The 17,560-nt window shown below is 47.8% G+C and overlaps 1 protein-coding gene across 1 annotated transcript in view; it reads right to left on the bottom strand.

The window, feature by feature from the left end:
• RASSF5 (Ras association domain family member 5) overlaps nucleotides 1–17,560 on the bottom strand; it is a 59,845-nt gene that overhangs the window by 33,207 nt on the left and 9,078 nt on the right. Inside the window, exon 2 of the mRNA XM_029572724.1 lies at nucleotides 3,790–3,911. Coding sequence (XP_029428584.1) covers nucleotides 3,790–3,911 — 122 coding nt within the window. The remainder of the gene's footprint in view (nucleotides 1–3,789; nucleotides 3,912–17,560) is intronic.

The following is a 17,560-nucleotide window of genomic DNA, read 5'->3' as shown; positions in this document are numbered from 1 at the left end:
TAAACCATGTCTTTCTATATGTTCTGTGATTTTGATATTTAGAACACTTTCCACTATTTTTCCTGGCACTAAAGTCAGGCTAACCGGTCTGTAGTTTCTCGATCGCCCCTGGAGCCCTTTTTAAATCTCGGGGTTACATTAGCCACCCTCCAGTGTTCAGGTACAATGGATGATTTTAATGACAGGTTACAAATTTTTACTATTAGGTCTGAAATTTTTTTAGTTCCTTCAGAACCCTGGGGTGTATACCATCTGGTCCAGGTGATTTACTACTCTTCAGTTTGTCAATCAGGCCTACCACATCTTCTAGGTTCACTGTTATTTGGTTCAGTTCATCTGAATCATTACCCATGAAAACCTTCTCCAGTACGGGTACCTCCCCAAAATCCTCTTCAGTAAACACAGAAGCAAAGAAATAATTTTAATCTTTCTGCGATGGCCTTATCTTCTCTAAGTGTCCCTTTAACCCCTCAATCATCTAATGGTCCAACTGACTCCCTCACAGGCTTTCTGAGTTTTTGCCTCTATGGCCAACTTATTTTCAAATTCTCTCTTAGCCTGTCTTATCAATGTCTTACATTTAACTTGCCAAAGCTTATGCATTATCCTATTTTTTTCTGTTGGATCCTTCTTCCAATTTATGAATGAAGATTTTTGGCTAACTATTTTTCTCATTATATCAAAGTTTCTCTTTTGAAAGATTAGCTCGAGAGCAATGGATTTGCTTATTGTCCCCCTTCCAGTCATTAATTCAAACTTGATCATATTATGATCACTATTTCCAAGCGGCCCCATCACTGTTACCTCTCACCAAATCCTGTGTTCCACTGAGAATTAGATCTAAAATTGCTCCCTCTCTCATCGGTTCCTGAACCAATTGCTCCATGAAGCTATCATTTATTCCATCCAGGAACGTTATCTCTCTAGCATGTCCCGTTGATACATTTACCCAGTCTATATTGGGGTAATTGAATTCTCCCATTCTTACTGCACTACCAATTTGGTTAGCTTCCCTAATTTCTCTTAGCATTTCACTGTCTGTCTCACCATCTTGACCAGGTGGACGGTAGTATACCCCTATCACTGTAGTCTTCCCTGATACACAAGGGATTTCTACCCATAAAGATTCAATTTTGTATTTAGTCTCATGCAGGATGTTTATCCTGTTGGACTCTATGCCATCCCGGACATAAAGCACCACACCTCCTCCCGACTGCTCCTCTCTGTCATTGCGATATAATTTGTACCCCGGTATAGCACTGTCCCATTGGTTATCCTCTTTCCACCATGTCTCTGAGATGCCAATTAAGTCTATGTCATCATTCACTGCTACACATTCTAATTCTCTCATCTTACTTCTTAGACTTCTGGCATTAGCATACAAACACTTCAAAGTTTGTTTTTTGTTTGTATTTTTATTCTGCTTTTTAATTGACAGGGATAAGTTAGAATTTTTTAACTCAGGTGAGTTTTTAGTTACAGGCACTTGGACTACTTTTCTAATTATTGGAACCTCACTGTCGGGATGCCCTAATTCTAATGCATCATTAGTATCCTTTAAAGATACCTCTCTCCGAACCATGTGCTGCTGAGCGACTGTCGGCTTTCCCCTTTGTTCTAGTTTAAAAGCTGCTCTATCTCCTTTTTAAAGGTTAGCGCCAGCAGTCTGGTTCCACCCTGGTTAAGGTGCAGCCCATCCCTTCGGAAGAGACTCCCCCTTCCCCAAAAGGTTCCCCAGTTCCTAACAAAACTGAATCCCTCTTCCTTGCACCATCGTCTCATCCACGCATTGAGACTCCGGAGCTCTGCCTGCCTCTGGTGACCTGCGCGTGGAACAGGGAGCATTTCAGAGAATGCTACCCTGGAGGTTCTGGATTTCAGCTTCCTACCTAAGGGCCTAAATTTGGATTCCAGAACCTCCCTCCCACATTTTCCTATGTCGTTGGTGCCCACATGTACCACAACAGCCGGCTCCTCCCCAGCACTGTCTAAAATCCTATCTAGGTGACGCGTGAGGTCCGCCACCTTCGCACCAGGTAGGCAAGTTACCAGGCGGTCCTCACGTCCACCAGCCACCCTGCTATCTACATTTCTAGTAATCGAATCACCAACTATGACGGCCGGCCTAACCCTTCCCAATGCGTTATTTATTCATTTTCAGGTCTTCTGTCATGCCCTGGCCAACCCAGAGTTCCTCTCAGACACATTCAGAGGTTTTGATGCCTCAAAAAAAACCATCACGCATGAATTTCTGGTAACTGACCAATAACTTCTGTCCTACTTTTCATAACTTCCACCAGACTGGGTCAGACCCAAAGTCTGTTTCATCCAGTACCGTCTGTCCAACAGCAGCAGGCAGTGGCTGCTTAAAGGATGTGTATAAGAAGTGACAGGCTGTGGAGGTGTCCTTCCAGTCACACACTCCTGGTTTATGGATGCACTGCCCATGGAATATTAAACAGATCCCAAGTGACCCATCTTTCGAACACCAGTTATATTATTTATGTTTCCCAGCAGAGTGGGAATGGAAGACTCAGGCATCCTCACAACTTTTAAGTCTCCGGAAGCTTTGAGGGGTCCTATAGCAATGGGGGAAAGAGTCCAGAAAAATGCGCACATTGCTCTCTAGATCAGAGCTTCACAAACCTATCCTGGCGACTCCACAAGGAGAACCCACACTGAATATACAAGGGAACTCTGCAAATTTCTCATGCATATTTATTGTGGTTGATCCTGGGAAGCCTGTGGTATACATTTAACTCTGTCCTTGAGGGGCCACAGCCTAGTTGGGTTCTTGGGATTTCCACAATGAATATGCATGAGATGTATTTGCATGCAATAGAAGTAATGCATATTCACTGCAGAAATCCCAAAAATCCAACTGGGTTGTGATCCTCGCCGAGGAAGTCTGGGGACCTCTGCATTAACCAGTATGTCCCAGTCTTTTCAAGCCCACGGCAAAGCGTCATGTGGCATGGAGTAGGTAGTGAGGACTTGTAGTGCCAAAAGATGACCCAGGGAAGCACTAAAAGCCCCCACCAGTCCTCCTGCCAAATTTTATAACAAAGGAAGAGAGGAAGCAAAAAATGCATCGCACTGGAGCAGATCCCTTTAATATACAAGAGCAGGACAAGGGGGCAGAATGAGTGCGGTGCAGGCAGCTGCCGCCACTTGTGGCTGCCATTCCCAACATCCCAGGAAGGACTCAAGATGAGGAGATGCCCAGAGCAGGGACACTGGGCTCATGCCGAGGCTAGAAAGAGGCAGGGCACCATCCCACACGTTCTCACAAGGAAGCTCCTAGGTCTTTAAATGCCACCACCAGTGTCTCTGGTCCACGCACGGGGCTAAGAGCAGATCCCAGCTGCTGGCCTGGATCTGAGCATCAGGCAGGGTGGGTTTTCTGATCGGGAAACCCTGATCTAAGTAACTTATCTCCAAATATTTAGTCTGCCTCTGCCACACGTTTCTTTCCTTACCCAAGATTCCCTGATTTTTCAAGGCGTCTCAGCTGATACGTTCCAAGTTCAGCTTTTCTTTTGCTCATTTCTCAGTGCGTTTCATTTTCTGGATGCCCTCACAGCCAGGAACATACAGGCTGGGGCAGGGTTTCCTTTATTAATTGTTCAACCTTGAAATTATTGGTATCCATGAAGAAAAAAAAAGAGTGTGTGAGCTTCTCCCCAAGTACCACCTGATTTCTGGTTTCTGCAAAAGCACAAGACAGTCTTCGTGGCCTTCCCAACCTGCCCCACACCCTCTTAATCCAGCAGAATTGGTGGCACCTACCTGGCTGCCAGGAGGCATGAGGATACCTTCTGGGGAGGGTCTGCCCCCCACCCATCCTTCCTGCCGGCTGCAGTCCAGCTGGATGAGGCTTTTGCACTGGGGATGGCAGGTGTACTCGCAGTCTGCAGAGAGAGAGAGAGAAGCCAATGATTTTGGGATTGCAGTGAGCCCTGTGCCCCTCGCCACACTGAGCCAGGTAAGAGTCAAACTCCCTGGGGACATTCAGCCTCTTGCAGACTTTTCTCAGGTCCATGAGAGTCTGACTGAGTGCTATTTCCTGTTACCTCAATTTCGAGAATTGAGGCTTGGATGTCCTGAGTGCATGCACTTCTCAGCTTCTGTCTTGGGATGCCCTCTTATGGAATGCCCCCTTCCTCCCCCCTCCAAAAATATGAAAGCTGCACCCAAGCCCACGGCCCGTCCCCCTCTTATCTTCTCCCCCAGCAGCCACCGTTAACCTCCCACGTTACACACTCCCCCTGCAGTGCAAAAATGCACCACTTACCGTGCAGGGCACAGACGTCCAACATGCCACATGCAGACATCAAATTACATTTTAAATTAGAAAATGATAAACCTCCCAAGAAGCGTGCCCTAATGCCAGAGTGAGAGTGCAATGCTGCCCACACGACTGACCTGGTAAAGGCCGGCGTGATGCATTTATTACTGACTAACGCCCTGCTCATATTGGTGATTGTAAGGAGACTTTTTCGCTTTCCACATAACTATTTGAATTTCTACCGATCTCCCCTGTCTGGCCATTATAAAAAATTAATACAAATAAAGGAGGTTATTATTCACATGGTTTGTCCAGTTTAAACAGGAAAGCCACAGGTTTTAGAATTCCCGCACTCTGACCGCAGTTAGCCACATCGAACTCTGAGGCAGTCTGGGGCTGCTTACCTTAGCAGGTTAAGATATTCTATTAAGCCTGGCTGTGCTGGAGAACAGTCCTGAAGTCAGCGAGATATTCGGCTAACTGGGACTTTATCCAGCCTGAGTGGCGGCACTCCTGAATGTGCATGGCAAGTTACCTGGCTAGCTTGTTTGCTCCCTGTGGTTCCGAATAGCCGACCCTGTTCTGACAAGCCAGTAAAAGGGAAGGGGGAAGAGGCATCGTTTGTGCACAGGTTTAATCAGATGGAGATTGGGAGTTGCTCATGAGACAGAGGAAGGGCTGAAGTCCAGGATCCCTCTGCTGCTCAAATGCGGTAAGAGCCACACCTACAGGGAGCTGTCAGTACTGCACAGACTCCTGTTACCAGCCCAGCAGGCCGAGCCTGGGAACACGAAATGAGCAGTTTTATTTGGAGACCAGCACCTCTCTCTGCTCAGCTGGTCCCACTGTGATTACTTCGGCTATCGTTCCTGGAACTGGACTGAAACCATCGACTCATTTCAGATAGACAGACCACCTTCTCAGTGACGGGCTTAGGCTTTTCATGCCCCTAGGCACAGCTGGTGATGTCAAAGCTCCCACATTCCCCAGCAAGGCTGGAAACCACCAATTTAGCAACATTGTGAATGATGGCAGACAACGACCAAATGGCCCACCTAGTCTGCCCAGAAAGGGGTTTTTTAGGGTAATATAAATGCCGCTCCGTGCAGGCCACACCCAAGCAGAAATGTAAACTTTAGGAGTCATAGAAAAGTTGCCTCATTTCTTTATTTCCATTCTCTAGCCAGCAGGGATCCTCTGTGTTTGAAGCCCATCACCGTTCTATAGTCTTCACCACCTCTTCCGGAAGGGTGTTCCGTGCATCCACTGAAGCCTGGGTCAAGATCCCAATATAAAAAACACTACACCTCTAGTGCTATGCAGCCACAGAATTAGAATGATTTCCCTTTACTCACCATACATAAGAGAATAGTCAACTTCTGCTGTCACTTCAGTTACAGGGACACAAAGTATCGCCACTACCAGAACACCATGAGGCAACACAAATACATGCAAAAAGACACTTAGCACCTATATATCTAAGCTGCCATACCATAACAGCATTAACTGCAGCACTCAAACAGTAACAAGCCTACTTACAAAAAGGTAGCACTGCAAATACTAGACCAGGTCCTAGAACACCAATACACCTCCTATTGAGAAAAAGGAACAAGTTGAACTGCTACTGGTATCTACACAGCAGCTACACACTCGCAAGATTTCTTACCTCGGTTGCACACTCTGAACCCAGACAGACCTTCGCCACGTACAGAAAACATGCAGACAAAAACTGAAATGAAGCAGACAGTACAACAAATCTACACAGATGTACAAGAAGCACGAGGATTGCAATAGTTAGAAATGAATGAACAATTATGGCTTATACAACTCATTGATTGCCAATTTTGTATGGGCTGAAAGAAAAGGGGGGGCTATGCAATAATTTAAGGTCCTCTTGTGCATGCTAAGAGCACACGCATTCGCTGGGCACATTAAGACAATTTCTCAAGGGGTCAGCGAGCTTGGCACACACCATATAGACATTCTATGCTCCATTATTCCTCTCAGAAAACCTGATGTCAAATGAGCAAGAAATGTAAAAAATGTTTGCAGTAAATAAGCACGATATGCAGATTAGGGTTTACTCTGCTTGTAGGACGAGCTTAGCATCCTCCATGGGCAACGCTAACAGAAGGCCTAGCTCGGGAGCAGCCCCAATCAGATGCTTCCCTCTACCTTATCTGGACATTTTAGTTTTCTAATCGCCTTACATTCATCTCTAACTCTGTTTTCTCCTAATTCCCCTCTTCTGTGCCACTCCGATTTCACCCCTTTCTTACCCTCTCCCTCTCATCCCGTCCAAGCTCTTTCCCACTTTCTCCTTGTCAACTCTTCACATCTTTTACGGTCTTGCACCCTTCCTCCCCATTCCCCACCAGCCTAAAACCACTCTCTGGATCCCTACCCCCCTACATTTCCATCTCTTCATGGCATCAGCCCCATTTCTCACCAAACGTGAGATGGCAGGGATGCTTTAGGAGTCCGGAAGCACTTGGGCAGCGCTGCTGTCAGGCTATTGGGGGGCGGGGGGGTTCTATGTAGAATCGGGACTTTAAATCCCCATAATCAGAAAAATGCTGATTTCCCACATCTACCCGATCAGCTCCAAAAAGACCCAAATAAAACAAGCGAACATTCTATCACGTTCAGTCTTATAAAATAAAAGTCCATCTCCATGGGTTCAGGGTTAGAAGAGATTTTCCTGGCAGGGCTCCAGTGAGTGGCAAGTGCATTGATCCAGCCCTGCCCTGCTGCAGGGGACAGGTCGAGAGGCCTGGAAACCCAGGGCAGTGCCAGCCGCGCTACAGAGGGGAGCAGACTGGGTCTGGCTGTGGCGAGGAACCACCTCGGTGAGGGCGTGCAGGGCAGCTCAAGTGTGGAAAACCTGACGGGTCGGAACATGCTGGCTCTGGGCACGGAGGAGCAGCGGGAAGCCAGGGCTCCAATCCCCCTCGGGCAGGTCACGTCACCCAAGCCCTCTGGGGTACCTGAACGGAATCCGCTCTGAAGTGGTACAAAAGGTGGTCTATAAATAAAAAAAAAAAGTGTATTAATATCGTCAGGGGCTGAGTCAAGGACAAACAGGAGAGGAAGCCGAGAGCTGCCAGCTTACTCGTAAAAGAAATCCTGCTGCCTCCCGAGGACCTGCCAGGACCTGCTGCCAGCTTTCATTTTTGAAAATAAAATCCTGTGCATTGCTGCGAATATATTTGGTTCTTAGAAAAAGCTACTAGCTCATGATTAAACTTGCTTTAAACCTGGCAGCGATTTTATTTTGAAGACAAAGAGTCGCATTCCTAGGCCATTCACTGGAATAATCCCATATTCTCCCGTCTTGCTCAGAACAGCTTCCCAATCACTAATTAAGCTTTTTCAGCCTCCCACTCAATGGATCATTAGCTCACATGGAAACGCTGAAAAATATTCGTTAACTTGTTTTGTTTTTAATCAGCGCATGTTCAAAGAGGGGTCAGGGCCAGACTTAAGCTTACGATGCCCACAGGCAGAATATTGGGGGGTGGGAGCTTTCACCCCCAGGACAGCAGCAGCAGGGCAGTCCCAGATTTTTGGGGGCCTTCAGAATTGGGCACCCTAGGCACTTGCTTATGTTGCCTCTGCCTGAAGCCGGCTTGCAGTTGAGTGACCGGGTCTGTGGCTCTTCCATTTGGTTCCGCTTCGCCCACAGAATTTCTAAAGCAGCAAGACACATTGGAGAAAGGTCATCAGACTGAGTCACCCCTCATTTTAAGGTCATGGAGGGGGAGAAGGAGAACCCTACAGCAGGGAGTCACCCTGTCCTATCTGGAGAGAGTGATCCTGGCACGATGGGCGGCGGGCACTGAACTCTAGCAGCTTTGCTCAGCCCCTAGCTTGGGGGTCACTATTACAAAATGTTTGACTTCATTTCAGCTCATCTCATGGTTTTCTCTTTAGGCTAAGATGGAAAACTATTACAATAAGGAGGTAAAGAGTTAACGCCCTACTGGGGATGCAAGGTTATAACTATTGCCAAAGCGTACTGAAGCTTCTTACTTAAAAGAGGGTCTCTTATCACATGCAAAGTCCTAGCTGCCTTCTATTCTGCACCAGAGGATGTGCAAATTCAAAAACTGGTCTACACTGCAACTCAAACAAACAGGACGGCTTAGAGAGAAAAAACCTTACCGAACGCCTACACAAGAGGGAAAAGAAATGGAAAACTCCCTGGGACTCTGCAGCTCTGAAACCACGCACGGCTCGTCAGCTGAAGGAAAATGTAGAAGTCATTCAACACCTACACTGCCGGCCTCCCTCTGGAAGAGCAGCCTGCAGGGGCTCCATATCGCATTCTGAAACTTTCCCCTTCTGCAGGTTCAGACAGCTCCACTGAACTCCACAGCCTAGGGACCGGAAAAACTAAAAGCCATAGAGCAATCAGGAAGAGCACCAAATGAATTTCTTAAAAAAAAAAAAAGTGGCTGCATCTCACATACACACCCGTGTATACTGTACACACTGCTACACCCATCAGGTGACTCTCATACACCCATCCCCATCACTGTCCAGCTTAGCTTTTGTGGAGGAAGACAAGTGGGTACCATGAATGACAAGCTTGCCAGCACCTTGGACCCTTCCTTCTGCGTTTCCTCAGCTGAATGCCCCTTCCCTCCACCAGACTGCGAGCAGAGAGGCTATGTAGGACTGGGCCAATGCTGAGAGATGAGATTAAGATGCATTCCTTCCACTCAGTGCACACAGAGAAATAAAACAAGTCAAGAGGGTAGAGAGCAAAGGCCGGCATGAATAGCAGCTGGGATAGGTCCTTCCAGTGTACGATGCCACACGTCCCTTCCCCTGGCACTGTTCTGCTAGGGTCACACTAAGACGACACATCACCAATACCATTCATACAGACAGGTCATGACAGCTACTCTGACACTGGCACCTGTAACCTGCCACAAACACTTCAGTTCAAGCCGAGAACAGGACCTGGAGCTGGAAGAATGACGGGCAGGGTCAGAGACGCCTTCAGTTCACATCTGGAGTACTCTTGCAACCAACTCTGCCACCACAGCACGGTAGTACATCTGAGGTCTGGTGTCATGCCATTATGAATGCAAGATTGTAAACTGTTCTGGGTAAAAGATTGAAATAACTATATTATACCCCCTCAGGAGGCCAGCTGATCAGCTTTTCAGGCAAAAAAAACCCACCCCAAAACCATTTCACCTGCTAGATTGAAAAGCTAAAGCTAAATTTGGCTAGTCACTAATAAACAAATATGTCTAGCTTCTGAAGGCTGGTTAGCAGAAGCACGCCGTTCCGCAGGACCACATCTCACAACAGATCGATTTATGCTTGGACTCCAAAGGAAAGGTTTGTGACACAACTCGCCCTGGAACGTGCACTGGGGGAATCTTCCGCCAGTCACCTTGCCTGCTGTCCGACTTCCTGCTATTTCACATTCAGCTGATCCGTATTCCCAGCTCCTTAGCAAACTAGTAAAGGACAGAATCAGGTCAGCAAGGGAAATGTAGCCAGCAGTCCTGGGAACCTAAATGCAAATTTAATTCCGTTTATTGCATCGATGTAAGAAATGCCCCAAGAGCGAGTGCAGGGCTGGAGGAGGATGCACTGCCAGCTCTGCAGATCTCCAAAGCTCGGAAGAAGCAGCGTGCGGTCCAGTAACGAAGAACCAGAAAAGGATCCAACACGTTTCTAGGACAAATAGGGCCCTACTACAACTTTACATTGACAGAATCAGGAAAAGCGTTTTAAGAAGGAGGAAGTGACCAGCAATGCTTATAAAATATAAGGTGGAGGAGGAGTTAATGTATTTAAGAAAAACTTTTACAGCCAAGCTCCTAACCTGCCAAGGAAGCTCCTCACATGGATTTCACTGCAGTGCAGCATGCACCCTCCTCCCCTGAATGCAAGATCGCCTTTGAAGCAGGCTCAGCTCCCAATTATTTCAGAAATCAGCAACACGGCCCAAAGCTCTTTGTCTGGGGGGTGAGGATGGGGCAGATCTGTGCCAGCTCAATCCGTTTTTTCCCTGTGACGCTGTCTCCGTTCCTCCACCCTCTGCCCTGGAGCAGAGTAACCGGTGAGGACGTTCAAGCCAGACACAACCCTGCCACACACTTCAAGAGCATTGGGACAATAAGCAAACAGGCAAAAGGGCAGCTGTTAATTAAAAAAGGTTTTAGGCAAGGACACAAAAGGCCAGGTACCTGAAGCAGATCCAGAGCAGGAGAAGCCCACGTGTACAAGCACGGCCCAGCCCATCTCATCCTCCTGCCCCCCCACCACCAACTGCAAGGGGCACCCAAGAGTGGCACCGACCCCCCGGGCCTCGCACTCGCGCCTCGCTGTGACCGCCCTGAAGCACCTCACATCCCAGCTGGAAAACTTTCTATTCTCGTGGGGAGGTGGACGTCCGAACCTGCAGCGCCCACCACCTACAACAGGGAGCACCGGGCTTTTCTCCCAGAATTGCAAACAGTGGTTCAGGAAAGAAGAGAAAAGTAAGTAAAGGCGAGGAACGGATTTAAAGGTGAAACAAAGAGAGGATCAGATTTTCTGGAATGAAACCCACTCAGATTACTCTGCAGTACGAAACGCGTTTCCCCCCCAGGTTCTCTCTCCTCCAGCTTACAAATGGTGGCGTTTCATGCCCGTCCTATTTTGGGACTGCTCTGGCACGTGGGTCAATCCTTCAAGTTTCATCAGGCACAAGCTAGTTTGACCCTTCTCCATAAAAAGATAAATCTTACCGTCCGAGGCTCTGCAATCCGCCAGCTACAGCTGCTCCCCCTTTTTAAGAGGGGGACGGCAGCCCTTCGGGTGATTTTAATAAATCACACCGAGTGCTCAGTGTGCAGCGCCTGCTGGGGGTGGCACTAGAAAGCAGGGTTACAGGCGGAAGGCAAGCTCGCTGCAGGAGGCTCTCATCCTCTCCCCCTCTAGTTTGCGCTATTTCCAGCACGGCTGGCCAGAAATTCGATCGAACATGCCCTTGCACACATCTGCTCTCAGTATTGCACGCTCTGCACACATCTCGCAGCCTCACAGTAAAGCTCACGTCCTGCACCAGGACTCCGCCAGGGCCCCATTATAGTACAATAATGCACTAAGGAGAAGCACAGTCTGCCTGAATCAATGGTCCGAAGGCAAGACCAGGGCTGGACTCCCTCTCTCAGACGTAGGCCAAAGATGGCCCACAAGGATCCGTCCGAACGTCATTAACACGCAGAAAACCAACCCAAGATTCAGCAGGGATCTCCTCTGTTTTTATTATAAATTCTTGTCTTATTAAAAATGTGTGCCAAAATGTATTTCCATCAAGTTTTGCATTAAAAAAAAAAAAAAAGAAAGCCAGCCAAGAAGGGATTGTTAAATATAGCGTCCCAGGCAAAGCCAGTAACAATTTAATTCCTAACGTGGCCTGGCTCAGCGGCCTTTTCCTGGTAGCAGCTTCACAGACATTATTTAAGCCAAAGGAAAAACCCACGAGCCTGCCAAGTCAGTGGCTTTTCTCTGAAATTAAAACAAATCCAGTGAAATGTGGATTTTCCAGCTTTGGCGGAAATTCTGTTATACAAACTGTAGAGAGGCTACGAGCACCCAAAAACCAGAATCACAAGCACCTCTGCCATTCCGAGTTCAATGCTCCAGCAGTTATAAAGGTCTCGTCAGATTAAAATGCACTTCTTAGGAGCTTTCCCTTCCAGGATCTCTGGTTAATGTAGCAGTTGGCAGGAATAGGTAAAGGCAGTAAAGCAGAGAATTTCTAAGCAGATCCGGATTGCAATTTAGCTTGACGGCTCATGGTAGCCAGGTCCTCTCCTACCAGAGCCCAGCACTGGGGCAGTATTTGGTTAACAACTTTCAGAAGCACAGATGGGATTCAATTTTTATGATACCCAAGCTGAAGAAAAAAAAAAAAAGAGATTCATTTCAATTTGTTCTGACAATCAGGAAACACCAAATAGACTCATTAGCAAGAAAGTCATCATGCCAAGAAAATCCGGACATCAATCACTGGACTTTGCACCACAGATCGGAGACAACTTTAATCAGAAAATTTCACGCTCTGACGAAAGTCATCGAAAGACAAATGAGGTTTTCTGCCTCATACAACACCTGCACTCCAAAGACTACAAGATGGTCTAACAAGAAGACATTTCAGAGCAGATTGAGAGACAAACAAGGGTTATGAGCAGTTCTGTTGTGGTCAAACACTTGTGTATTAAGGACGCCTCTAAATTAGATGCAAGACTGCACTCATTGCCTCTTCACTATTAAGAAGATCTTTAGAATCAGGAAAAATAAAAATAGTTACTATGAATGTAGGCCTGCAGATCTCAGGATTTCTTCACCTCTCTATTAAGGACATGTTTAGAGGGAGAAGGCCTTTCTACCATTCTGAATTTACTGGGCCTAACTCCATCATTTTTGCCGACTCCTTTCTAATCTACCAAGTCCACAGAATTCAGCAGGAGGAATTACTTGCCTGATAACTTTGTTTTCCTTGGTGTAGACAAGATGGACTCGGCATCCCACCCACGGCTGCCCCAGAGAAGGAGAACCTCGGAAAACAAACCTCGAGACTCAGCAAATAGTGGAGGAGGAGTAGCCTAGGGGTTAGAGCAGTGGCTATGAACCAGGAGACCAGGGTTCGAGTCCTGCTGTCACTCCTTGTGTCCTTGGGCAAGTCACTTCACCCTCCGTTGCCTCAGGTACAAACTTAGATTGTGAGCCCTCTGGGGATAGGGGAATACCTACAGTACCTGAATGTAATCCACTCTGAAGTCTGTGAAAAGTGGAATATAAATCTAAATAAATAAATTAGCGAGTGTAGCTGTAGTGATCCCCTCGCCCCTAGAATAAAGGGAAACAGCAGACTCTCCCTATTGGCCGTTTTGTCCCCAGTGCGTTACTTCACGGGGTCTTCACGCAGATTCTTCCCCAGCAAGGGCTCCTTGAAACACTACTGGGGAGACCTGGAGCCGATGGCGAGGGTTTAAACAGAGACCTGCCCTCTCTGGAGACTCATTCCATGAACTGATCATATGATCACTTCCCCATTGTAAATCTCTCTAGACCGTGCTCTCCTCTCTGGAATTGCGCTTTGCCTTGCTTTCTTCCGATGCTCCAAGGACAGGCACCAAAGTCAGCAAAATAACTTTGGGCGCATCAGCTGACGCCGAGTGCCAAGAACCTGAAAAACGTGCTTGGTTTTATTGGGCGGCTGCCCTGCTGCTGACTCCCAAGACGCACTGGACTGCAGCCCAAGAAGAGGGCAGGGCTCGTTTAAAGGGACACCTACATCTCTCAAACGTTTCTGTGTACAGAAGGCTCTAGCACAAGGGGTCACGGAAGGAGGGTAGACCCAGGATGAATCCAAGGAAACGTTTCTTTACAGAGAGAGTAGGGGATGGATGGCACGGCCTCCACATGCAGACAAGGACTGTGAAGCTGAATTAGTTGGATGGATGGACCCCTATGGTCACATTTCTATGAGTCCCCATTTATCAATGAGACCAAAGCCCCAGGAGAAGAGCCATCTAAACCAGAACAGCCACAAAAACATGTAACCATGAAGTGATAAGATATGGACCAGATGGCCAGAGTGGGCCCCCAGAGCAAGGCCCCCACGGAAGTCACTCCTTTAGCGCCTGTAAGGAAGGGAGAGAGAACGGATCATGCAGAAAGTGAGCCATGCGATAGTCCCAGGCCATCAAAACGGAAAGTCCTCACAGTACAGCCCCCTCGCCCATCAGCACAACACGACTCGTCTGCTGGGCTCCCAGGTCAATCAGAACCAGGGCTGCGAGCTGCTGCAGGAGCCCTCATTCTGAACTTCCTGGGGATTCCCCCTATTTTATAGTCTCCAGCAAAGAACGTAAGTAGTGCCAGGCTGGGTCAGACCAAGGTCCATCGAGCCCAGCGTCCTGTACATAAGAACATAAGAAGTGCCAGGCTGGGTCAGACCAAGGTCCATCGAGCCCAGCATCCTGCACATAAGAACATAAGAAGTGCCAGGCCGGGTCAGACCAAGGTCCATCGAGCCCAGCGTCCTGTACATAAGAACATAAGAAGTGCCAGGCCGGGTCAGACCAAGGTCCATCGAGCCCAGCGTCCTGTACATAAGAACATAAGAAGTGCCAGGCTGGGTCAGAGCAAGGTCCATCGAGCCCAGCGTCCTGTACATAAGAACATAAGCAGTGCCAGGCTGGGTCAGAGCAAGGTCCATCGAGCCCAGCGTCCTGTACATAAGAACATAAGAAGTGCCAGGCTGGGTCAGACCAAGGTCCATCGAGCCCAGCATCCTGTACATAAGAACATAAGCAGTGCCAGGCTGGGTCACACCAGGGTCCATCGAGCCCAGCGTCCTGTACATAAGAACATAAGAAGTGCCAGGCTGGGTCAGACCAAGGTCCATCGAGCCCAGCGTCCTGTACATAAGAACATAAGAAGTGCCAGGCTGGGTCAGACCAAGGTCCATCGAGCCCAGCGTCCTGTACATAAGAACATAAGAAGTGCCAGGCTGGGTCAGACCAAGGTCCATCCAGCCCAGCGTCCTGTACATAAGAACATAAGAAGGGCCAGGCCGGGTCAGACCAAGGTCCATCGAGCCCAGCGTCCTGTACATAAGAACATAAGAAGGGCCAGGCCGGGTCAGACCAAGGTCCATCCAGCCCCGCATCCTGTCTCTGACAGCGGCCAGTCCGGGTCACAAATACCGGGCAGATCCCAGCCCGTAGATCCAATTCCTGTCACTCACTCCCAGGGATAGCAGTGGCTTACCTTAGGTTCCCTGATCAATAATGACTGGGCGGGTCAGGACAGGTCCTGCTTTGCCCGTGACAATGTGGGCTCCTGGCTTAGCTGCATGTAACTGAGTCAGTTGGTGGCCAGGCAGGGATGGGATGGGACAGGGGGTCACATGGTTGGGAATCAAACTATGCAGGATTGGCTTCACTGGGAAGCTCAGATTAGGATGGGCCTAGCGGACCTGTATCTTTTCCCTCTGGTGTTTGCACTTCTTTCTTCAGGGCACGGGCAGCGTTACCAGAGTTCCTTCGATGGATCGGCAGGGTAGGTGTGGGCACCTCACGTGGTAGCAGCTATGGTGCTGCTGGATGCCTGCAGGCTGGGCAGAGAGTTAGATCTGACATTGTTATACCGGGGTACAGATATAGATAATGAATAAAGCTGTGGCCTTTTGATTCCAACAATGAGGGTGCAAGTAGCCTGGTGGTACAGGAGCTTGTGCAAACCTCTTCCAAACCCCTCGACCACGTCCTCTGCCAGCAGATCCCAGAGCTCGCAGGTGCGCTGAGTGCCACACTACTTTCTACATCTCATGGAGGGTAAAGAACCTCCTTTATTGACCCCACTCAGGATTCTGGAAGCCTCTCATGTCCCAGCTGAAGAGCCCTCATCACAGGAGAGCCGGTCCGTCCCCTCTCCAGCTTTGAGAGCAGGCGCCCAGACGTGCACACAACACTCCCGGTTCCGTCACACCCTGCCCTGATACAGGGGCAATATACTTTCTGTTCTATTCTCACTTCCCTTTCAGGTATTCTTAACATTTTATCTGCTTTTCTGACCAGAGCTGCCCACTGAGCTGAGGATTTCAATTTTCCATCCAGAGGGCCTCCAAGCTCCTTTTCCTGAATAGTGACTTCCAAACAATCCCAACCCAGCATCGGGTACCTGTCGTTGGGGTGATTTTCCCCCTAGGTGCATCACTTTGCACGTTTCCACATTAAATTTCATCTGCCATTCAGTTGCCCACTCATAGAAATGACGGCAGAAAAAGACCAAACGGCCCATCCAATCTGCCCAGCAAGCTTCACACTTTTTTTCCCCTCATACTTTTCTGTTACTCTTGGCCTTTATTAGTAACTTTTTGGTTCTAATTCCCTTCCACCCCCGCCATTGATGCAGAGAGCAGTGCTGGAGCTGCATCCAAGTGACGTATCAGGCTTAAGAACATAAGAACATAAGAAATTGCCATACTGGGTCAGACCAAGGGTCCATCAAGCCCAGCATCCTGTGTCCAACAGTGGCCAATCCAGGCCATAAGAACCTGGCAAGTACCCAAACACTAAGAAGATCCCATGCTACTGATGCAATTAATAGCAGTGGCTATTCCCTAAGTAAACTTGATTAATAGCAGTTAATGGACTTCTCCTCCAAGAACTTATCCAAACCTTTTTTGAACCCAGCTACACTAACTGCACTAACCACATCCTCTGGCAACAAATTCCAGAGCTTAATTGTGCATTGAGTGAAAAATAATTTTCTCTGATTAGTCTTAAATGTGCTACTTGCTAACTTCATGGAATGCCCCCTAGTCCTTCTATTATTCGAAAGTGTAAATAACCAATTCACATCTACTCGTTCAAGACCTCTCATGATTTTAAACACCTCTATCATATCCCCCCTCAGCCATCTCTTCTCCAAGCTGAACAGCCCTAATCTCTTCAGCCTATCCTCATAGGGGAGCTGTTCCATCCCCTTTATCATTTTGGTTGCCCTTCTCTGTACCTTCTCCATCGCAACTATATCTTTTTTGAGATGCGGCGACCAGAATTGTACACAGTATTCAAGGCGTGATATCACCATGGAGCGATATAGAGGCATTATGACATTTTCCGTTTTATTCTCCATTCCCTTCCTAATAATTCCTAACATTCTATTTGCTTTTTTGAATTCCGCAGCACACTGAGCCGACGATTTTAAAGTATTATCCATTATGATGCCTAGATCTTTTTCCTGGGTAGTAGCTCCTAAAATGGAACCTAACATCGTGTAACTACAGCAAGGGTTATTTTTCCCTATATGCAACACCTTGCACTTGTCCACAATAAATTTCATCTGCCATTTGGATGCCCAATCTTCCAGTCTTGCAAAGTCCTCCTGTAATGTATCACAATCCACTTGTGATTTAACTACTCTGAATAATTTTGTATTGTCCACAAATTTGATAACTTCACTGGTCGTATTCCTTTCCAGATCTTTTATATATAAACTGAAAAGTACCGGTCCAAGTACAGATCCCTGAGGCACTCCACTGTTTACCCTTTTCCACTGAGAAAATTGACCATTTAATCCTACTCTCTGTTTACATAAGAACATAAGAAAATGCCATACTGGGTCAGACCAAGGGTCCATCAAGCCCAGCATCCTGTTTCCAACAGTGGCCAATCCAGGCCATAAGAACCTGGCAAGTACCCAAAAACTAAGTCTATTCCATGTAACCATTGCTAATGGCAGTGG

This window comes from Rhinatrema bivittatum, chromosome 12, assembly GCF_901001135.1.
Source record: "Rhinatrema bivittatum chromosome 12, aRhiBiv1.1, whole genome shotgun sequence".
Lineage (NCBI taxonomy): Eukaryota > Metazoa > Chordata > Amphibia > Gymnophiona > Rhinatrematidae > Rhinatrema > Rhinatrema bivittatum.
The sequence above is the reverse complement of the archived record's forward strand: the minus strand, read 5'-3'. Positions and strand labels throughout refer to the sequence as shown.